Below are 23,619 nucleotides of genomic sequence, written 5' to 3'. Positions count from 1 at the left end.
GATAAGGAAGTCATTCAAGAGTTTTGCCATTGTACTGGGGAAAGAGAAGTATCAAGGAAAGGCTAGAGACCACTAATGTGGGCACATGGGATGAGAGATGATAAATTGCAGAACTTTTCATCTTTTTTTTTTTTCAATTTTCTTTGCCAAAAAAGACCTGTGATTGGTATGGGAAGAACAGAATAAAAAAAGTTAGCAAGAAGCTGAAATCCAAGATAAATGATGAGAAGATCCTGGCTACATTTGACAAATTCAAGTTGCCAGGTCGCTATGAATTATATCCCGCGGTACTCAAAGAACTAGCAAATATGTTTGCCCACCCACCATCAGTGACTGTTGAAAGATTGAGAAAAAATCTGGAACTCACAATTAAAAAAAAAATCTGATAATCAGTTGAAATGTAAAAAGAAAATAGAAGCATCTCCATACTAAAGAAAAGCAGATGTCCTGATTTCCAGAAAATAATTACATAATTTGTAGAAATTACAGAATCAGCAAACTACTGGATACAGAGCTCTGGTTAATGAAAAAATTCTGGAATATGTTAAGTACTAAAGAGATGATTAATAACTATCTAGAAAAGGAAGTGGCAGTCACAAAGAGTCCACGTAGCTTTATCAAGAACAAGTCGCACCAAAAAAGAAAAGGACTATGAGAATAGACTATCACATACACTGTCTGAGGTAATCATTATAGCATGTTTGTTGCTTAATTGTTTTTATTTATCAGAAATGAAGGTTCAGTCTGGGCACGGATTGAAATGTCTGTCATGTGAAGATAAAAGGCATCAACCCTCTCCCCCTCCAAATAAACATGTTACTTGCTTTTTGGACCATGTAATTGGACTGATTAAGGGAATGCTGAACATGATAAAATCTCTCATGACTGTCTTGTAGGAAAGATGGAGAGATACAGGTTAGACAATACTTTATAGTTAGTTGGATTAGAAGTTGTTGAATGATTTACCATAGCACAGAATAGTTCAATGTGTTTGGCCCTGTGTGCTGCTGAACATTTTTATTAATGCCTTGGATCAAGGCATAGACAATATATTTATCAAATATTCAAGTACCAGACAGCTATATGATGGGAGAGATGATATATATGTATGTACAGGAGAGGGTGACAGAGACAGGATTCTAAAAAAAATCTAGACGAACTAGGATGTTGGATCAAATCTAATGTAAAATTTCATAAGAATAACTGTGAAATCCAATATTTGGACTCAGAAAAAAAATCAACTTCATAAATCCAAGATGGGGAAAGGAATGACTAAGGAGTAATTTTTATCTGAGAAGGATCTGGGAAGAGTAAGAGACCATCCTTGTCCCCTGGGAGTGCCCAGACAGAAAACAGTTCAAGTCAGACTAGAATCACATACTAAAGTGAGTAGTTGAGATTTGAAGAAATCAGAGAATGCTTTTTGAAGAAGGTAGAATGTGTGTTGGACTGTGTAAAATATTCCAAGAGGATGAGACCTGCGAAGATCATCATACCCATAAAACAGATGGTGAAACTGAGGCTGAGAGTGGATGGTGAAAAGATTTACCCAGTGTCACATAACTAGGATGGGGCCAGTGCTGAAGTGTTCAAATATAGTAGAATGTGATTTTCTTGAGGACAGGGACACTTTTTTTTCCTTTTATCTCTGTAATATCTTGCACATTGTGGACATCATCTCCTCCCCTCACTGTGCGACCCAAAAGCTGGGTGAAATCCCTCTGAAGTCAAGGCTGAGGCTCCTGCTCCCAGGCCCATGGGGGCAGCAGGAGCTGAGGCCCGCCTGGGGCCTCTCCCCCTCCAGACTCAGACCCTGGCCCCCGCTCCCAGCCCTGCCCCCCCAGGGGAGCCACAGCAGGCGAGCTAAGCCCTGCCCTCACCCTCGTAGGTGCAGTAGTAGAAGACATTGAGGGCCTCCACAGCGGCAGGCCCACGCTGCTTGCAGCCAAAGATGAGGTCGATCCATTCATGGAGGTGGGCAGACACATGCTCGGATTCCTGGGGGAAAAGGGGGGGATGACCATGGGGAATCACTGCAGTCACAGGCCCCCCACTGAGCTGGGGGAGTTAGGGGAGAGGGGGCAGAGAGGAAAAGGAGACCTGGGATGGACTGATGGGTGATGCATGGGGATGATGCACGGGTGAACGGCCAACTTACTTTACTCTCTGTAAGCCCCTCTCTGTCCCAGCCAGTCCCCTCGCAGAGTTCTATACTTGCATGGACTACCCCCACTTACCAAGGCCTTTCGGTGCTGATGAATAAAGTCCTCCCGGCTACGGGCCCAGCGGGGCAGCACCACGTCCCCCACCTTCTCATTGGTCAGCTGAAGGCTCCCCAGATCAAACCCTGGAGGGGACAGGAGGTAAGGGAGGGTCTTCAGGGCCCCCGTCTTCATCCTCCTTTGTCCCCCATACCCGTAACACCCCTCCCATTCTTCATCCTGCTTTTAGGTCCTGTATTCCTCCCTGCCCCTAAATTGTATAGCCCTCACCTTCTCTTCTGTCCCCAGAACCCATATCCTTCCCACTCCTGTTCCCCAGTCCTATGTCCCTCCCATCCCACAGCTATACTTTTGCACCCCATCCCAATTTTTCTAACACTGTCCTTGTTTCCTCCATTCTCTCTTCTCTAATCTGAGTTCAACTGTTCCCTTCTATCAGGGTCTCCGCAGCCCCGGTCTCCCTCACCATTCTGGTTTTCTAGAAAGTCAGGGAAGTAGAAAAACTCAGGAATGAGCTCCTTGACATCAGCCGGACTCTCCAGGCGGGCCTGCCAGGCAGCTGCCACAGAGTGGAACTGCCGGTCTGAGCAGTCAAACCTATAGGGGAGAACAGAGGGCTCTGGGAGGTGCACGGAGGCAGTGGGTCAGGACAGACTTGGGGGATGGGTGAGTGGGTGGGTGTGGAGTGGGAGCCCCTGAACTGAACCCCAGCTCTCCCCGGGGCCTCAGTGGGGCCTCCTGTGTGAAAAATGAAACTGGACCAAATTATGTCTAATGTCCCTGCCAGCTCCAAGTCTTGGGAAACCTATGAAGCCCAGAACCATCGAAATGGAAGATTCCTGGGAGACTTACATGTGCCCAAGTGCACGAAAAATGAGGGATCTGTGAAAAACACGGACTGAAGAAATGGAAAAACTGAGTCCTGTGAGAACAGAAACACTGGACGGGCCAGGAAGAACAGAAAGACATGGCCTTGTAATGGCTAGAGAGAGGCGTAGAGAGACCTCAGGGACTATGACAAGCCAGACCTTCATTGTCTCCTTCACTGACTGCAAAACTGGGAAAGTCACTCCCAGAACCGAGCCCCTGAGCTGGGAAAAGCAAGAACGTTCACAGAGCTCAGCATGTGTTCGGCATCTCAGCTGCCAAAGGGCTTCCACGCTCTGAATTTCCTGAAGTGGATTCTGCCTGGATTCTGTTTCCTGAGGAGGTAATCCTAGCCTAGGTATCCAGTTTTCTATCAGGATCCTTCCCAGTATGAGCCCTTTTTATTGGCCAGGGATCTCATATTAAAGAGACTTTATTGTATTTTTTAGCTTGAAGCAATGTCTGTGAATAGAAATAACTGAAGACTTCACCATTTGGAGGAAATTGCTCTTATATTTAGACTCTGTTTTGGATACTCTGAAAAATCCTTTTATCAAGCATACATTTTCCTGATTTATGTCAATTGATATTGATAATCAGAGGATTCTTGAACAACTCTTAGTGGTCATATCAAGGAATCTCATAATCTTAATATATCCATGAGAAACAGAGGACAAACTTTAAGGCAATATCTTTTCCTGAATATTTTCCTGCATGATTTTTTTCAAAGAAACCAACAATATTTTCCCCCTTTGGTCTGATTTTTCTTGTACAACATGAAAAATATGGGAATGTTTAAAAGAATTACACATATTTAATCTATATTAGATTGCTTGTTGTTTTGGGGGTGGGGGAAGTCAGTAAGAGAGGTTGAAAACTATCTTTGCATGTGTTTGGAAAAATACGATACTATTGGAGATTTTTTAAAAAATCAACAATAAATACAGTGAGATACTGTATTCATTATATCTTTCAATCCACAATGTAACTATAAAAGTGCTATCTGCTGTAGAAGAATCATCCACAAAATCCTATCTATTCCCTTCTCACATTTTCATCAAGTCTACTTCTGACAACTACATACATTATTCTCATAAAGACTTTTTAGAGATCAAGAGGTATATACAGATTCATAGCCTTATTATCTCCTCTATGTAAGTATTTAAATTATCTACAATTTTCTCATTTTTTTAAACATTTCTTTCCTTCTTTGAGATATTATAGCAAAGATTTCTTGTGTGCATATATATGCTCCAGTCCAGCTGCTCCTCCTAATTCCATCTTCTTAAATTCCTTTTCTGCTTAGAAACATCACACTTATAAACATTACAAACAAGGACATGAAGTTTTAAAAAATCAGAAGTGTGATTACAGCATATCAAGGACAGAACAAAATGCTACAGAAATACTAGGAGATTTTATTTCATTTTCCGCCTTCTTACCTTCCTTTAATTTTCATCTTTAAATGATCTTGGTATGAATTCGCTTGGTTAGATTTCATACTAAGCTTTCCACACTTTTTTTCCCCATCCTCTGTTTTTGGTAACAACATTCCTCAACCTCCCACTATCTTCCTCCATAAAGTTTTATACATTAGCTTGCCTGTGGCTATACTGTGTCTTTATTTGGCAGGAAGTTCAAGTGTTTGCTGGCTACGATGAATCCAGGACTTTTTAAACTGCCTTTTTTAGCTAGTTTATATTAGTTTAGTCTCTTGGAAATGGTGATAGTCAAAGTCAATATTTCCCATTTTTCAGAGGTCATTTAAAAAGTAGTTTAGATTGAAGTTGTTATAAGTACATCTGTAATAATTGTATGCAGCTGGTCCTTTTTATGTTTAATTTTTCTAATTTAGTGTTGATTTTGACCTTTTCAGACTTGACGGTCTGACTATATATATATATATATATATATATATATATATATATATATATATGTAATACACACACACACATGCATACATACAGCAAATTCTGAAATTAATTCCATATTATTTCTTGTCTGTTAAAAGATAGTAATTTTCTTTCTTTTCTTTTTTTTTGCTGAGGCAATTGGAATTAAGTGATTTGCCCAGGGTCACACAGCTAGGAAGTGTTACGTGTTTGAGGCTGAATTTGTAACTCAGGCCCTCCTGAATTCAGGACTGGTGCTCTATCCATTGTACCACTTAGCTGCCCAGTAATTTTTATTTCATGTGATGTTTTGTTTGCTATGTCTAACCCCCTTCCAACTCTTCTTGCAGAATGTATTTATGATGTTATTATAGGCAATATATAAGCCTTTTGACCTCTTTCATTTCTTAATCCTAGATTTTGCTTTCCAACATATTTTTATTTTTGAAACTTTATTTCCCTATCTTGCTATTCCTGGCCCTGGTTTGGCACAGGAGCTTTGACTACTCCGTTTCTGACCCGGACCAATTTGTTCTTCCTTATAAAGCATGGTGGTTTCCCACTCCTAGTGACTCACTGTGTTAATTAAGGCTGGACTTAGTGTGGACACCTGATGGACTTTAGTGCTGCAACTCAGAACTCCTGAGATCAAATGATCCATCAGTCTCAAAACCATAGCAGGGATTACAGGCACATGCTAGCATGCCAGGCTCCTATATATTTATTTTACTGCTCACTTTTATAGGCTGACTCTGCTTCCTCCAAATGACACTCCATCTTCCATTCACATCCCACTTCCTTTTCTCCATTCTTTGGGTCACATAATTCCCTATGCCTGGAATAAATTTCCATCTCCATCAAATGAAACTCTTCCCTTCCTTCATGTCCCACCTTAGGGCTACATCTTCCACAAGGTACACAATCTCTCCCTCTTTATACATTCATGTTTCTCCTGGAGTCTGTCTTTGCACTTTGCATCATTACTCTCTGAGTACGTAGTTTTAATCCTACTGGACTGTAAGATACTTGATACCTAAGCCATATTTGTAGCTAACTTAAGATCACAGGATTTAGAGCTAGGAGTGGCCTTAGACATCATTGGGTTCAACTTTTTGTTTCACAGATGAATAAACTGAGGGCCAGAAAACTGAAGCAATTGTCCAAGATCCCACAGGGGGTAGTCGAAGAGCCAGATTTTTTTGCTCCAAATCGGGGTTCTATGCTACTTTCCAACTGTATATTGAACGCCATATGCAGGGTCTTATAGACCCTGGGCACGTGATAAATGTTTGTTCAATGAGTTATCCCACCTCCAGGAAAAAGTCCCTCTCCCAGGTGTGCCCACATCCTGCCCCCGTACCGGCCACTTTGCAGCTGGATGTGCAGGGAGGTAAATGGCTCCATTCGGATGAGGTAGTGCATGACGCCGGCTGCATTGGAGTAATGGGTGCCATAGTGAAACTTGTCGGTGGTGCCCGTGGGGTCCTCGAAACTCTCGTACCTGGGAAAGGTCAGGGAGCAGTGAGCTTGGCGGGAAGCCTGCCTGCCTCCCCCCCCCCCCCCCACTGTGCCCCGCCAGGGGACTCATGGGCGGCTCACTTCTCTCGGACAAGCTGTGCGTGTTTGGAGTTCACCACCCCAATGGGCTTGGACAGGTCCCGGAACACAGAAGGGTCATTCAGGTCCAGAGTCTCGGATGTGTAATCCTGCAGGATCCAGGGGAACTGCAAGAGATGGACGTGGGGAAGGGGAGGTCAGTCACAGAAAGCAGGGGATGGCCCCGAGACCTGAGAGAGAAGAGTGGGAATGAGGGATCAAGCAGATGGGATCAGAGAGAGATTCCCAGGGAAGTGAGACTGACTGTGCGCAGGAGAGGAATGTGGAGGGAGTGCGTCTGGGGACGGTGGGCTGGGAGAAGGAGACTGGTGGAGGGCAAGTGTTGGGGGGATGACCCATGGTGAACAATGGAAGGGACTGGGAGACCATGGTGGAGCGGGGGGGGGGGGGGGGGGGGGGGAAGCCTAGAATTAAGGAAAAGGAAAAGCCAGTCTGTGAGCCTTACCACAGGGTACTGGGAGAGGTCGTTGTAGGTTCTCCCAGCAATGGTATTGAGCTGCATCAGGTACTCAAAGTTGGAAATCTCTCGGTGGACCCATTTCTGGGAAGAAAAGAGCACAAAGTGTACATGCTCGAGGGACACAATGCCCACCCTGCCAGGTCCCCCTCTGAATCTGATTTGGAGTTTTGGTTTTGCAGCACTCAATTTAGGGAAGGCTTAACCAATGTGTAGGGAATGAGGTGGAGGCACTAGTTGAACCCTGCTAGGTTCAAGGCTATATAATCTTACAGATCATTGAGTCCAATCCTTCTTACTTCTTAGATAAGAATTCTGAATCTCAGGGAGGATAAATGTTCAAAGTCACCCAGGCAGGAAGTGCAAGAGACACCCTGCATTCTCCCACTTTCATGCCCAAGGTTACATTGTCCCCAGGACAGAAATGCCCTCTCTTTGCTTGTGGTGGTCATGAAAAGGCAATTCAAATACCACTTCCTCCCTGACACTTTGGATCAATGATGAATTCCTTCCTCTGATCTCTCTCTTTTGTTTTTTTAATTAAAAAAATTTTTTTTCTTATCTCTCAATGGATATGTTTTATGATATTTGGTATGCCATTATAAATTAGTTATCTGGGTCTGAGTTTCATTCCTTTTAACAGGCTAAGAACCCTCTGAAGGCAGGATCTGTATTTTTTTTTTTTAACTTAAGATCTCCACCCAGTGCTCAGAACAGTTCCCTGTGCACAATAAGTACTTAAGAAATATTTGTTATGTCACACACCTACTTTGAAGACCAAGGAATGATGGAGGAAGAGGGCAGGAGTAGCTTGCTTACCTGAGTCAGGCCAGAGGCTCGAAGCATCTCCTGTGGAGAGTGGCTTCCATAGTAGCCCTGGCTGGGGGGCCGAAGTCCCAGAATGCATGAGTACACCTTATTCCGCACCTTAGAGGGAGCCAATCTGGTCAGAGGGTGGGGGCCATGCCAGGCCATGGAGCTCTGACCCCAGTCTTCCCATCCCCAATATGTACATGGACGTAAGCTCTTATGTTGAGAAGACTCAGTGCTAGCCAATAACCCAGAGCCACCTCCAAAGGGAGGGAGTGGAGTCACAGAAGAAATTGAGAAGAACACATTGTAGGAAAGAGGGGATCAGTAAACTTCCCCAAGAGTAGGTGGGGCCTCAAGTTCTCTGAAGAAAGAATCATGGGAATCCACACTCTTTGAGGAAAAGTCTAAGAAAGGCTACCCATATCTTAGTGGGAAAGTCTGACATGATAGGTAGGGTGAATGGAGAGTCTGGACTTAAATGTATAGGAAGCTCCTGGGAGAAGCTTCAATTCCCCACCTTTCGAGGGAAGTTGAGGAAATAGTTGGCCTGGTCAATGAAGAAGAGCTCCAGGGCCGAGCGTCGGAGATTGTAACGCCGGAGGTGGACTTCTCGGAGCTGGGAGAGTGGCCGCCGGAAATCATACCCAATGCCTGGGAGACAGAGGTGGATTCTTTCCCTTGACCTGGTCAACAGTCCTATTCCACTCCCAGACAATCCCCCTCCCCACTATCCCTCTCCTTCTGCTTTTATTAAGCATTTATTAAATTTCCTACTGATGAACCTATCTGAACTCAAATTATAAGCCCCTTGAGGACAAGAACTATGTCTTTTTTGTTATAATCTTGGTACTTGAACACTGAACACAGAGCTTTAGATATTGTAAATATTTAATAAATATGAGTTGAACTTTAATTTAGCTAGTCCCAATTTGGTAGGATTTGCTGGAAGTTGTACTCTGCAGGCATGGCTTTGAGAAACCCTGGGTCATCTCCATGTCCTGATAAGATATTGAGTAGGACATCAGAAGAAAACTAGTAACATTAGGAAATACTGCTAGAGCACCTTCAGGTGTGCTTCCATTCCCTCATCTGATTCCACAAGAGTGGCAAAGCAGGCACGATTGTCACCACTTTAGAGATGAAGTCCACAACAAATGGACTTGCTTAACAAAGCAGGAAGCAGCACAAGCCAGAGAAGCACGGGTGGCTTGTTCCCCCAGACACTCACCCTCCTCTGTCTCCTCCTTTTCTACGCTGCAGTCATAAAAGTAGAGGTGCTGCGTGGTCACTTCAAGGCGGCCTGGGATGACAGCCACGATCGTGATGAGCTGGCAGTCCTCCCACAGCACGAGCTTCTCCTGCTGTGCACCAGGCTCTGAGGACTCCGTGCTAAGGAAAAGGGGGATGAGCACAGAGGACAGGTGAGGGGAGCCAGGCTCCAGGAAGATCCCAATTCTAGCTTCCTGAGATGCTGCATGGAGGCCTGAAACAACAGCTACACCCTGGTCAGCACTGGCACACGTTTGGCAATACAAATCCTCTGCTCTCATTATATCTGGGAGCCTTATCTATCATGCTCTTCTTGAAGCCCTCCTAATTTTGGTCATCTCTCGAGCAATAGCTTACATCATTCATTTTTCTGTGAGCCCATGCTACCCCCCCATGAAGGGTACACCAAGATACCCTAAACCTTGGTATACCCCAAACACCAAAGTACACTAAGAGTTCCCAAAGGACAAGAATTATATTCATCTCTACCCCCTTCTACTCAATCTTTGACAAAGAAATTTGGGGACACAGAAAACCTTTAATTAAGGCTAGTTAACTTAAATAAGATTCCTTGCACCCTCTGGTTCTTGGTTCTCTAGTCAATGCCCACTGTGGTGCCCCATGCTCACACTGTGTCCAGTACAGTCAGCTCCTCCTCCCCCAGTTGGTCCTCCTCCAGTGTGTTGACCTTGGCCTCCTTGGCCACCGTCAGGGGCAGGGAATCCTCTGTGGAAGGTGTCAGGTGATCAGTAGCACCTGTGAGTCAGATGTCAATCAAAAATATTTATTAAGCGCTTGCCACATGCCTTGTACTATGCTAAGCACTAGAGATACAAAGAAAGGCAAAAACAAACTCAGTTCCTGCCCCCAAGAGGCTTATGTTCTAATGGGGAAGACCACAAGTAAACGACTATACAAGACATGCACAGTGTAGATGGAAAGGAATCTTAGAAGGCAGGGGGAAGAAGGAAATGGGAAGGGCCACCTAGCAACGTGGAATCTGAGCTGACTCTTGAAGGACAATGAAAAGTAGAGGTGATAAGTGAGAGCCTTCCAAGAATGGGAAACATTCAGTAAAAAGGCACTAAGCTGACTGGGTCACTATGGGTGCAGGAGAGCCAAGCATGAGAAAACTGGAAAGGTAGGAAGGGCCTAGCTTGTGGTTAGGGGAGAGAAGTCTAGGTCTGAAATGGCTGGTTTCCTTCCCTGCCTGAGGAAGAAGACAAGGCAGAGGAATAGACTCCAGCGTGAGGAGGGAGAGGAAGAAGGGAGATTGGAACTCTTGATTCCTGGGTTCTCCCAGGCTCTCCTCTTAGGGCTCCTGAATCCTGTGCTTGCATTCCTGAGAAAGGTCGCTAAGGGATCAGAAGGCCCCTTCAATGTCTTCAGTCCCTCATTTACCCAAGTTGTCTCGAAGAGCACTGGCCTCACTGTGCTGATCAAAGTGATAATTGGGCACCAACTTCAGCCGCATCCGGGAATAAGTCTCAGCACTGGATAGCTTCCATCGGGGAGGAGGAGGATTTCTGTAAGAGAGCAAGAGAAGGGTGGGGAACAAGGGACCAGTAAAATGTTAACTTCTTTTTTCTTTTTTATTTTTTTAAGACTGAGTCTCTTTACTTTGCATGGGCAGGATAGTGGCCATTCCCAAGTCAGATCCTTCTACAGACTGGCTTGAAGTTTGCACTGGATACACTTCCAGCCTGGGCCAGTTCACCATAAGAGTGCTTGCCTTATTGGTGCCAGACTTAGTGTCACCACCCAATTGCCTTTAGCCTTTCTGTAGTTCAGAACTCCCAAACTCAAGTCATCAACCAGCCTCAATCTCCCCAATGGCAAGGCTCGTAGGCATGTACCAAGATGCCTGGTACAAGGGGTCAGGAGTGAGCCATAAAAGGTCAGGAAAAGAAGTAAGCAAGAAGGAGAGAGATGCTACCAAGCTGCCTCCTCAGGTTCAGCATCTACTACAGCCCTCCAGTAATTATTTTCCTGTTCTAGAAAACTATGCCTGCAGACATACAGTTCCTTGGCCCTTTAAATCAGGCCCCATTACTTTACTCTAGACCACTCCTAGATGGTCGTCCCCTTACCCAGAAGAAAAATTTCCTCCTGTCTATCGAGTCCTCACTCCCCCACACTCACCTCTGGGCCCAGGCAGAGCGGGGTGCAGTGAGCAAACGGGCCAGGGCCTTCCAGTGCAGCAAAGCTATGGAGTGCTGGGAGGCCAGCTGCTTTTGTACACAGCTATAACGCTTTCCCTCTGACCGGCCCCTCTTCATTACTGGTTCCAGCACCAACTTCTAGGGAAAAGTAAGGAGCCTGGTAAAGCAGGAGCCTCTGGGTAAAGAACCTTCAACCTCAAGTAGCATTTTGCAGATCTAGTTCTCACTCATTATCTACAATTCCCACTTCAAAATCATTGAGAATATCAGAAATTGCTCAAAGTCACACAGATAATAAAGAGCTATATCTATATTTGTACTTGGGTCCCCTGACTCAAAATGATCTTTCTGAAATGCCTCAATGTGTAAGCCTGAAATGCCTTCACTATTCCCACTCATTTATTGTTCACATCCATGAAGCCTTTTTTGATACCTTCAGGTCATTCAACAGTGCTTAGCATAGTGCCTGCTCTAATTATAGACTTAATAAATGCTGTTTCAGTCATTCACTAATTTTTCCCCTTTCTGATGGTCTGGGGTTCAATGATGACCAAAAAAAGAAGTAAAGAAAATTACAATTTTGGGGAAGGATATTGGAGGGCAAACATACTAATGTACTACTCTGCACTGAAGCTGTGAAATGGCCATTCTGAAAAGTAATTTGGAATTAAACCCCAAAAGTCATTAAATAGTGCATATCCTTTGACCTGGTGATACCATTTTTCTATTAGTCATAGGAGAAAGAGGTAAAGGGCCCATAAATATAAAAAAAAATTGTTCATAACAATACTTTTTGTTGTAGGAAAAAAAACTGGAAACTAATGAGTATGGCTAAACAAATTGTGTTATATGGATATAATACCATATTTTATATATATATATATATATGACTATGAGAAATGACCAGAATTAGAAGAACTGTTTATTAAATGACCATAATAAAGTTGGCAACTTTGAAAGACTTCAGAACTTTGATCAAAGCATGTCTTTAGCAAAACTATAATAAAGGGGCAACTACTTACCTGGATAGACTAACTAGCCCTGGAGTCTTCTTGACTACAAATCTGGCCTCAGACACTTGATATATAGTAGCTATGTGATCCTGGGCAAGTCACTTAACCCTGACTGCTTCACAAAAAATCAAAACCAACAACAAACAAAACCTGATGATAAAACATGCCTTCTACTTCTTGACAGAGAGGTATTTTGATAGGTACAGAATGAGATTCCATTCTGAAACAAGGCCAATGTGTTGATTCATTTAATTGACTTTATTTATTCGTTACAATGAAGAGCTTCTTTTTGATGGGGCTGAATAAATAGGCAAAAAATTTTAAAAACAACAACTCAAAAAAAAAAAAACAAATGAAAAGTTGGCAGCTCAAAGACAAAGCAAAAGGCCAAGTAAGCCAAGATGGGAATGATACCAGAGATTTAAAGGATGAGGACGTACATTATGTTAAGCTTAAAGGGAAGGAGGAAAGAAAAAAGTACTTACTATGTGCCGGCCATTGTGCTAAGTACTTTACAAATATTATTTCATTTGATCTTCATAACAACATTAGAAGGAAGAAGCTTAAGCAAGTGAGAAGAGAAAGAAAGTCTTCTTTAAAGGCATGTTAAAGGAGTTGATAGACAAAAGAAATCATAGGTTCATTAATTTAGAGATGGGGGGACTTGGGGCAACCTCAAACACAAGTATTTTTGGTAGGACTGGCATTCGAACCAAAGTCACTGAATGCCATATCCAGTGCTCACTGCACTACTTTTTCATCATTTATCAGAAATATCAGTATGCATCAGAAACTTCACATCTGCTTTGAGTTGCTGCACTCAAATATATCATGTTTTACATCCTGATTGATAAGACCCAGTGCTTTAACATCTTGATACAAGATGATGCATTACCCTTTGCCACCAGCTGGTGGTGGTGTATACAACATTAAGAGACATGCAAAAAAGGGGAAAAAGATCCTGAGCACAGGCCAGGAAAATTTACCAGCTCACAGGTAATCAATAGTACAATACCTCTCTTTCCCCTTAAGTGGATTCAGAAGATTTTCCTTCCTGTGCAGTTTCTTTATAGGGAATATGAGCAATAGCTCTACCTCACCTTTAGGTCCTATGGACTGGGGACAGGATTCCTTCCCATCCCACACAACTCTACCTTTCTACCTTTGTTCCCTAGAGACAGGGAAGTGCTAGGGTCCAGTGGAAGCAGCCGTGGCTTTAGAGTCAGAAGAACTAGCTCTGTTATCGACCAGTTCTATGGTCATGGACAAATCATCACCTAGGTGCAATGAGCCAGCCGGACTACATAGGTTAGAAAGCCCCTTCCAACTTTGTACCCTATGATCTGAAAGGGTGTTCTCCATGACTCTCCCCAGCCACTCTTAACTAGTTAAGAATTTTTCTATTTTTCTTAAAAGAGTTTTTGTTTTAATTAGGCTAGTCTACTCTTGTTAGATAGTGGATTGCACTGTTATACTGGCGAATCAAAAGAGATACCATACATAAAGTGCTTGGCAAATCCCAAGGCTCCAAATTAATGTCAACTGCTATTATTAGAGGTTTCCTTTTTCTATATTTTAGGAATTTGGGTAAATTCATTGCAAATCTAAAAGCACATTATAAATGTGAGCCATCATCATCATCATCATCATCATCATCATCATCATCACTTGGAAGGTGACATAACCTGGGGATAACAGAAATTCAGCACCTAAAAGGAGTGCAGGTCTCATTTAGCCCAGCCTATGTCCAAGCAGAAAACATTTAACAACAGCCCTGATCAGCTGTCATCAAGCCTCCACGGGGGACACTTCCAGTGAGGGAGAACTGACTCCCTTCTCAAGGCAGATCTCCTTCTACTCTGGGGTGGCTCCATGGGTGAGTTATTTGCTCCTTACATGGAGCAGCCATCAGTCTCTCTACCTTTCTCTCAGTCTGATTCTCTGAGGAGGCTGAGAAGGATGCTCTTCCTCATCACAACCCTTCAAGTAGTTAAAAATATAAACTATATGTCTCCTGATTCTTTTCTTCTTTAGGATTAAAACAACAATTCAATTCTTCATGATTCCATTTGGGGTTTTCTTGGCTAAGATACTGGAGTGGTTTGCCATGTCCTTCTCCAGTCATTTTACAGATGAGGAAACTGAGGCAAACAGGGAAGTGACTTAGCCAATCTCACACAGCTAGGAAGTGTCTGCGGTACCCAGAAACTCCAAAATTTGAACTCAGGTACTTTTGATCACTAAGTCTCCATGAATCTACTAGTCATGTATTATCTGCCCATATCGATGGCTACCCCAGCCTCTCCTCCCCACCTCCCCGATACCCCAGAAACCTGGAAGAGGTGCCGGCTCTCGGTCCGCTCTCGATCCCTGCGAAGGCTGCTGCTCATGAGAGCATCATAGCAGGAGTTCCAAAAACTGGACATGTGGTCGTGGCTTCTGGCATAAGTGTCCATCTCAAACTGGGACATGGCAGGCTGTACCTGGGAGGGGGAAATGAGCCCCGAGCTGAAAAGGATGAGCCCAGAAGCACTTAGCCCAGGGCAATGCCCCCCAGCCCAAGAAAGACACAGCAAAGGGTAGGCAGGAATGCACCCAGCTAAGACGGATAACTCCAACTCCCCTCCTCCTCATTTTTAGACCACTCTTTCACCTCTTTGTTACTCCTCTATGTCCTCTATCTACTTCCCTTTCCTGCTCCTATTTTGTACTTCCTCGGTCTTCCCAGCTTCCCCCAGCTATCTCTCCAACCCTACAATTCTGCTCTTCTTCCCCCTCCTTCTTTCCTCTGGCTGCCATGATCACCCTCTATCTAGTCTCTTCACACTCTCCCCCTCCAGATCTCATTCCCTGGCAAGGGTCATAGAACAATTTGATGTTAGAGACAGGAGGAATCTTAGAATTAAATCTGGTGTAACCTTTCATTTTACAGAAAGGGAAACTGAGGCACAAATAGGGTATGACAGTAAATTAGCAGGAGAATTGCAAACCCACATGCAATTCCTTCCATGCTGCTCTTTCCACTACCATCTACCCTCTTCTTCCTCTCTGTCCCTACCTGTCCATTTCCCCACCTCCCTCACTCTTCCTCACCCCTGCCCTCTATGTCCTCCCACTCAATCTGTATTTCTGGGCATCGGGTTCAGCAGGTACCTGTTTATCAATGAAGAGCCGCCATTCTGGGGATGTGCAAAAAGCTTGGAAGTCCTCGTAGAAGGTGGGGCTGCCGTTGGTGGGTGGCAGGGAGGGCAGTCCCCACTGCAGGCCCAGGGCTGTGTAGGCCCTGTCCAGCAAGGTCCGGACCAGGGGCACGAGCCAGGAGCAGCGCTCAGATTCTGCCTCCAGTGCCCGCGCCAGGGGAGCCTCCAGCTTGGCCAGCAGGTAGCAGGCCTCCTCCCGCCGTGGCGGCACCGCTGTCTGTAACAGGCCGTGGAGCTTCACATAGGCCAGGGCATGGAGCTGGGGGAAAGCACAGGTTAGGGGCAGATAGACCCACACCCAAAGGGAACAGGAAGGACGGGGAGGGACAGTAAGGGAGGCCAAAGCAAAAAGGGTGCTGAGGGCACCAGGGCACTTTGATCACAGCTCTTTGGATGAACTGCTTTTAAATATTTGCTCATATAAAATCTGATTTTTCTAAATTAAAGCGTTTTATTTTCAAAATATATACATGGATAATTTTCAACATTCACTCTTATAAAACCTTGTGTATTTTTTTCTCCCTCCCTTTTCCTCACCCCTGCCTCTAGATAGCAAATGATCCAATATATGTTAAACATGTGCAATTTTTCTATACATATTTCCACAAATATCTGATTTTTTTAAATGGATCAGTTTTGCTAAAAATTTTTTCTTCTCTTTTTCCTTTTGAAAAAAAAATCTTTTTAAGAAAGGTAAACAGAGACCCAGAGAGAGAAATAATTTGACATAGATCACAAGCAAGTAAGCAATGGAGCTATCAGGAGGAGCCACGTATCTTGCTTCTCAATGAGATCCAAGCTCCCCTGGCCCTCAATGGCAGGATAAAGCTCCAGAGGGTCACAGTTAAGATAGGTGGAGGCTTGGGGGATAAAGGGCCCCCTTTTCTTCCCTTCCCAGGGAAGGGTGTCTCACCTGGGTGTCTTCCAACAGCATGTAGCCAAGGACAAGGCGCAGCCCAATCTGTGCCATCTCCCGCAGGTCAGCGGCACCATTGGTCAGATGCTGCCATACACCTAGGTGATCCAGCAGGCTGCTCACACCTTCAAAGAGCTGCCAAGGAAAGCCACGCTATCAGGAGGGAGATGGGTACCCAGAAACTCCCAGAGGACGGGGGGGAATCCAACGGAGGAACCAGAGAGAGCAAAGTCATTATGGGGAGACAAGGAAGTAGGGAGCGAACATTCAGACTCATGACTCAACAGGATATAAAATGGGCAGGGGACGATCATCTGGTCCAACCTCTTGTTTTATAAACAGAAACAATGAGGCTCTGAGAGTTAGAACGATGTGCCTAATAGCCACAAAGGTATGTCATTCACACACACAGTAATAATTAATAGCCAAATAGATGAATAGAGAAATGAGTGGATGGATGATGGATGGATGGATGGATGGATGGATGACTCCCATTTCTATAGCACTTTACAATTTATTTTTCTCACAAGAATTGCTTGAATCGGGTAATTTAAAAAATTATTATTTCTACTTTTCAGATGGGAAAATTAAGTCATTAAGAGCAACTGATTTGCCTAGTTAAACAAGTAAAGAAGTCAACACTTGAACCTAGAGCTCTTAGAACCTTCTCCTCTAAGGTACCCATCCATCTACTTTGCATGTATTGTGTATATACCCAATGAATTGCATATTTTCTTCCCCACAAGAATGTGAGCTCCTTGGGAGCAGGGATTTTTTTTTTTTAATTTTGTTTGCACCCCTAACACTTATCAAAGTGCACATAACAGGCACTTAATAAGTTTACTGATGATCCACGTCTCAGTGTTGTCTCACATTCACTGATGCAGACACATAGTGTAAATCAAATATTCATTGAGCAATAATTTCTCCATGCCTGCCCTTGTGGCAGACATGGGAGTCAAATCTAGTTGGGGAGATAAAATATAAATATATTGAAAATATAAACATATGAAAAACTCTGACTCCTGAATCTTCCAGCTGTCATTCCTGAAATCCTTCCTCTTCCAAGGAAGCCTCTCTTGGTCCCCCCCATATCTACAGCCCACAGTGCCTTATCTTCCTCTGAGATATCACAGCACTTTATGCGTTATAATAACATAAGTAAAATAATACATTTTTTCTGCATCAGATCTGACATTTTGTTGTTGCTGTTGTTGTAATAGGAAACTTCCAATGAAGAAATTCCTTCTACCCATGGAGACTTGCACCTACTTTTCAATTTATAGCCTTGAGAGTAGCCTGGGTCAGGGGGACATAAAGATTAAGTACTTGCCCAGAGTCATAGTTAATATATGTCAGAAGTAATTTTTCTTAGTTCAAAGTCAGGTCTCTTTAGTGCCGACAGCATGCTCATGACCTCCTGTTTATACTCAGTAGGATTTAGAGAACACCCCTTATATGGGAAATAGGGAAGAACATCCATAAAGCCAGAGGTACCACTGAGGCTGAGTAGCAGCATCCTGACTGAGAGGAAAGGACTGAAAGGTAGGTGTGGGAGGGGAGAAACGGGAGGGAGACATTTATAGGTACCCAGAAAATCACTACAAAGTGACTGAGGGAAGGCACTAACAGCCAGGGGGAAATCACACGAGACTCCACACTGAAGGTGTGCCCCTGAACTGACCTTGAAGGAAAGTGGGTTTTAGGAAGGCTGGGGAATGGTAGAGAGATGTGGGGACTGCCAGGTAGAGAAGACGAGAAGAAGAAGGCTGGATAGGAGCCTGCCTGGGAGGTTTGCAAAGGGGGACGGTTTGAAATTCAGAACTAGAAGGAACAGAATCCAGGTCCTTCTGAATGCTAAGCTAGCACCTCACCCCCACTGACCAGCTGCCTGCTAAGGACCAAGGTTTTTCCAGGAGTGTGGCAATAAGATGCTCTCAAACAGACAAGCAGGCAGGCAGGCAGACTCAGAGTTGCTGAGCCCCCAGGGGCGCCCACCTCCCTCCTTGCCCTGCTCTCTCTCCCTCTCACACACATACCTTCTCACTCCACAGAGCCTGGTTCCCATGGCCCTCAGAGTGCAGGAAGTCCTGGAGCAAACGCAGGAGCTTCAGCGCATGCTGGGTAAGGCTGGGCACGGCCACGGGCAGGGCTTCCTGAATGTCGGTCAGGGCTGAATCCAGCATCATCTCCAGAAGGCTAGGGATTGCAAGGGGCAGGGTTTCTTCCCTGACCTACCAAAGCCCACTGTTCTCTCCCTCCATGGACCTCCTGAGCAACTTCCACAGCCTCTACTTATATACCTTTCCCCCATGTCACCCTTTTATTCCTTCCCTGCTCTCTCCTAGCATCCTCTTCATCCTCTCCCCCTCGTCCCTGACCTTCTCCCCAGATTCCCCAACCTCTGACCATCTACGCTGTCTCCCAAACCCCTATTCTTCCCCTTCAAGACCATTCATCCCATTCTCCTCTCCCAACAATTCCCCCCAACCCCTGACCCTATTTCCTTGCATTGTCAATTCCTGATCCTTTCTCTACAATGTCTTCTTCACTTTACCTTGTGTCCCCCAGTTCTATTCCATTTTTCCTTTACAGCCTTCCACCTCTTCTGGGGCTCTTGCTTTTCTTCCTCTAGTTCTTACCTCCAGCCCCTTGCCCTCTCCCCCAGCACACCCTCAAGCCTTAGGTTCCCTCCTCAATCTCACCTATACTAGCCTTTCCCCCACTCAGTGACTGCTACACCTGTAGCCCCCAGTCCCATGAGTCTAGAGAGAGCCTTTCCCTATTAACTAGCCCTGGACGAGTCACCAAGCCGGAGGCCGGAGAGCCTTACCTGCGCTTGATCTCATCAGGGGGACGCACCAACTCCCCGGCGGCCCCAAGTTTTGTGAGGACTGAGAAGACCTGGCCCCGTTCACGCCATGCAGCCTCATCATCACCCTCCACCCCACGCCACGTCACGGAGAACAGGATGTTGGTTAGCAAGTTGCATAGTTCTTCCTCTGGAGCTTGCTAGTGGTAAAAGCACAATAACAGGTTCAGGGAATGAGGAGATTCACCTGCTTTCTGTTCCCTGCCCAGAGATGGGAAGATTGAGGTACAGAAAGGCTGAACTAAAAGTGCTCCTGCTCAAGAGCTCCTACAAGAACCACAAAAGAGCCGGCATCATGGCCCCCAATGGGAGATGGGGTCCTGGAGGCAAGGGGGCAGTCCAGGTCTCAGCTGGTAAGCCAGGTGAGCCAACCCAGGAGGCAGACAAGGGGCTAAGGGAAGAAGTGTGGGAGAGGAGCCTGTTCCTTCCCCTACCCCAAATTCTGGTGGGATGACCCTGATGCCAACTTGTAGCATCATCCTAGAGCAGGTATTCAAGCTGGGGTCCACGAATTTTAAAAAATATTTATTCCAATGATTGTACTTTGATATACTGCTTTTGTAAGCTTCCAATTTTATGTATTTTAAAAATGTGATTCTGCTTAGGCTCCTGTAGGGTGCCCAAAGTTAAGAGTCCCTCTCTAGAATCATCTGAACAATCATCACAGATCTTTTACAGAATCATAGAAATAGTAAGGACTATCAGAGAATTGCTTCAGATTCCTCAGGGCAAGGAGATATCATCCCTCTTTAACAGATGAGGCAAATGAGTCAGAGAGATTAAGACTGGTCCATCATGGATCTTTTCAACAATGAAGTGATTCAGGCCAATTCCAATGGTCTTGTGATGAAGAGAGCCATCTGCACCCAGAAAGAGAACTATAGGAATTAAATATGGATCACAACATAGTATTTTCACTCTTTTTGTTGTTGTTTGCTTGCATTTTGTTTTCTTTCTCATTTTTTTGATCTGATTTTTCTTGTGCAGCAAGATAATTGTGGAAATATGTATAGAAGAATTGCACATGTTTAACATATGTTGATTACTTGCCATTTAGGGGAGTGGGTTGGGAGAAGGGGGGGGGATTTAGAACACAAGGTTTTGTAAGGGTGAGTGTTGAAAATTATCATGTATACATTTTGTATTTCTGGACCATTAGCCTAGACAGATTCAGAGTAGTGACTAAGTGGGAAATGATGCCCTGGGCTTGCTGTAGGTACAAACAAATCTTTACCTCTCTGGATCTCAGCTACCTTGTCTGTTAAATAGGAACACACATTCTGGTTCTACCAGAAACTTTCCTGTTGACTCCCCAAATGAACTTCAGCAAGTCACTCCCTTTTTCTGGGGCTGTTTCTCTCTTTTGTAAAGTGATGGGGCTAGAACAGATGGTTTCTACCTCTGAAGTTCAATGGAAGAGTCCTACTGAGTTTACATGAAGTGGACCTGAAGTCCTTCCCTTATTCTAGGCTGAATAATGAATTATGGTCCTAACTTACCCCCGGGAGACCCATTCCCCACAAAAGCCTGACCTGAGGGTTGCTGGTGTTGGAGGTATCATCCCCGAGGCTGGGTTCCTGGAAGCTGGTCTCATCTAGCACGTTGGAGAGGCTGGAGCTGTGGCGGCCCCGGAGGGGCGGAAAAGGCCGTCCCCCTTCCAGGGGAGAAGGAGTGCTAGGGAGGCTGGCTGGGGTCAAGTTCTCGCCGCTGCCCACGGTGGCCCCAGACCCCATGCTGGCCAGTTCTGGGCCCAGGTCAAAAGGCAAACAGAAGGGTGAGAGTGGCTGGTAGGTAGCTTCTAAAGATGGCGGGTCACTGGGGACCGCAGTGGAGGAGGAGTGTCTCACACTGTCAGGGGGTGAAGTCTCGGCCTCTGGAAAGCTCTCAGAAGACTCAAGGGAGGCCTCATAAGTCAGAGGCAGGAAGACGTCGCTGTTCAGCTCTGTCAGGGCTGGCTCCGGGGCGCTTGGCGAGGGGGCAGCAGGGGCTTCTCGGACATACAGGCGTGTTAGGATGTCCTGCCAGCCCACCTGCCGGGCCAGCTGCCGCACCATATCTGGCTGCCCATAGATCAGGTGGAACAGCTGGAGGGGATTAAACCATCTCCTTAGTTTCAATTTTTATTGCCCTTCATTATTTACAAGATACTATCCTACCCGGGAGATGAAAGCACAGAGCACTGGAGCAGGTTCAAATCCTGCTTCTGCTTACCTGTGTGATTCAGACAAAGCCCTTATCTATCTGAGCTCGTTCCCTCAGCAGTAAGGCTAAAGGTGGTCCTGTAGGCCCTTTCCAACTCCAAATCCCATGATATATGTTCTTGACCCCCTTTACAGAAGAGAAAGGCTCCCAGAGCCTCACAGATTGTGACATGTCTAACTGTACACAGCTAATAAGTGACAAAGCCAGGATTTGAATACAGGTCTTTTGAATCTTCTTCTGTGTTTTAGGGACCTTAGAAGTCATTGGCTCCTAAGGCCATTGCTCTAGAGCAGGAAGAGACCCAAGAGACCCTTTTTAGAGACAAACAGGCTGACACCTGACTTACAGTCATCAAAGCTTGGAGCATTTATATAATGCTTTTATTTTAGGTTTGCAAAGCATTTTACACCTGTTTTCTCCTTTAATAATCCAGTCATGGAAACAAAAATTGGAAAATGTGGGATTTGAACTCCCATCTCCCTAGATCTTTTTGACCCCAAATTTAGCACTACAGTTATGTCAACAGCAGCCTTCATGTTTATGTAGGATTCTCATATTTCTACTAACTCTCATCTCACCAGAAGAACTCAAACGCCCTATTCAGAGACTTTAGAAGCATCTTCCGACCACGAGCTCATTTTCTTTGCTTCTCAAAGAGTTGAGGCTCAAATCTTCCTTTCCACCCCAACCCTGCCCTTTCTTCCTTACACTAAATTGATTCTGACTGAAGGAGGGGGAGAAAGGGGGAAATGGTACAAGTGGCACAGACACCCTGTCCTGGCCCCCACTTAGACCCTTACTTGTTTCTCCTGTCCCCACTCCTAGGAGGACCCAGCTTGCATACTCACCTTCCTACACATGTCCAGGCGGACACTGAGCTGGGCACGGTGGGACAAATATACAACAGCTACCAAGTCCTTGAGGTTTGGGCAGTCTGTGAGAGGAAAGGGAGGATAAACGGCTCCTCATATGTTAGACCACTTAGATCCACCTCTTAAGGAAACTCTAGCCTCTAGTCCTACCCACTAATAAATTACATGGATTTTCCCTCACACTCTTCCCCTAAAGCTATGGAATTCAAGAATCCAAGAGCCCATTCTTGAATTTCATAGCTCATCAATTTGTTCCACATGTCTAGACTTTTCCAGCTCCAAAAACTTCCCAGTTTTACCCCATTTCTCTTCTCCTTGTCTATCCTCGCCCTACCCCTTACCTGCACTCAGGACCTGCTCAGAGAGGCCCCGGCAGAGGTGGGAGGAGACGGGCCCATCAGGCAGGCAGGCAATGAGACCCTGGAGACCACAATCCTTCAGCTTGAGCCTATGCTTACAACGCTCGGGCACGCGATCACTCTTTAAGAGCTTGTTCAGGATCTGGCAAAAGACAAGGTGAGAAAGTATAGTTTATGACGTCCATGCTCCCCCACGAGGTCCTGTTCTCTAGGCATGGGAATTCAGAAGCAGAAAGAATCCTGAACTGAGAGTCAGCATCTCCAGGGGTCTGGGTTCAGTGAGACCTTTCCTTCTCAGGGGCTAAGTTTGCTTTTCTGTAAAGGGAGGTTGGTCTAGACTGGCTGGCTGGCTCTAAAGTCTATGTCCTATGAACTAACTCAGCTCTGTGGGGTTGATCTTCAATTTAAAAATCCAATGTTCTCCCTATTGTTAAATATTAAGTAGCATGTCTCAGACAGGGTCCTATGACTGACTCCAAATCCTATTGTACCTGAGAAAACTTTCAGCTTTTCATCAGCTTCTTGCTTCGTTCCTCTGACCCACTCTCATTTGTTTTGTTTTTTGGGGGGGCTATCGGGATGAAGTGACTTGCCCAGGATCAAACAGCTAGTAAGTGTCTGAGGCTGGATGGTTTGAACTCAGGTCCTCCCGACTCCAGGGCTCCTGCTCTATCCACTCTATCACTTAGCTGTCCCTTCCTCCCCATATTCCTTCTCATCACTATTTATGGACCAATTTGAATCCACCCTTTCCCTTTCCCTTTCCCTTTCCCACCCCGGCCAGTATCATTCCCTAACCCTTGTCTCGCTAAAGATGGAATCTCTGCCGTAGCTGGCGTTTCTTGCCCATGTGCATCATAAAGTATCTCAAGGGAACTTAAGAGAC

General features: G+C 45.1%; 1 protein-coding gene across 5 annotated transcripts in view; it reads right to left on the bottom strand.

The window, feature by feature from the left end:
• NBEAL2 (neurobeachin like 2) overlaps nucleotides 1-23,619 on the bottom strand; it is a 158,310-nt gene that overhangs the window by 8,906 nt on the left and 125,785 nt on the right. For all 5 annotated transcript variants that reach the window (XM_031960582.1, XM_031960562.1, XM_031960568.1 and 2 more), the window contains 20 exons: nucleotides 22,716-22,875; nucleotides 22,351-22,436; nucleotides 20,833-21,384; nucleotides 19,262-19,440; nucleotides 18,468-18,627; nucleotides 16,426-16,563; nucleotides 15,466-15,771; nucleotides 14,646-14,795; nucleotides 11,280-11,437; nucleotides 10,539-10,663; nucleotides 9,767-9,893; nucleotides 9,097-9,257; nucleotides 8,386-8,519; nucleotides 7,875-7,982; nucleotides 7,044-7,139; nucleotides 6,581-6,705; nucleotides 6,342-6,482; nucleotides 2,689-2,819; nucleotides 2,238-2,347; nucleotides 1,881-1,998 (listed from right to left, as the gene is read on the bottom strand). In XM_031960582.1, coding sequence (XP_031816442.1) covers nucleotides 1,881-1,998; nucleotides 2,238-2,347; nucleotides 2,689-2,819; nucleotides 6,342-6,482; nucleotides 6,581-6,705; nucleotides 7,044-7,139; nucleotides 7,875-7,982; nucleotides 8,386-8,519; nucleotides 9,097-9,257; nucleotides 9,767-9,893; nucleotides 10,539-10,663; nucleotides 11,280-11,437; nucleotides 14,646-14,795; nucleotides 15,466-15,771; nucleotides 16,426-16,563; nucleotides 18,468-18,627; nucleotides 19,262-19,440; nucleotides 20,833-21,384; nucleotides 22,351-22,436; nucleotides 22,716-22,875 — 3,265 coding nt within the window. The remainder of the gene's footprint in view (nucleotides 1-1,880; nucleotides 1,999-2,237; nucleotides 2,348-2,688; nucleotides 2,820-6,341; nucleotides 6,483-6,580; nucleotides 6,706-7,043; nucleotides 7,140-7,874; nucleotides 7,983-8,385; nucleotides 8,520-9,096; nucleotides 9,258-9,766; nucleotides 9,894-10,538; nucleotides 10,664-11,279; nucleotides 11,438-14,645; nucleotides 14,796-15,465; nucleotides 15,772-16,425; nucleotides 16,564-18,467; nucleotides 18,628-19,261; nucleotides 19,441-20,832; nucleotides 21,385-22,350; nucleotides 22,437-22,715; nucleotides 22,876-23,619) is intronic.

This window comes from Sarcophilus harrisii, chromosome 1, assembly GCF_902635505.1.
Source record: "Sarcophilus harrisii chromosome 1, mSarHar1.11, whole genome shotgun sequence".
In the NCBI taxonomy this organism is placed as follows: domain Eukaryota; kingdom Metazoa; phylum Chordata; class Mammalia; order Dasyuromorphia; family Dasyuridae; genus Sarcophilus; species Sarcophilus harrisii.
The sequence above is the reverse complement of the archived record's forward strand: the minus strand, read 5'-3'. Positions and strand labels throughout refer to the sequence as shown.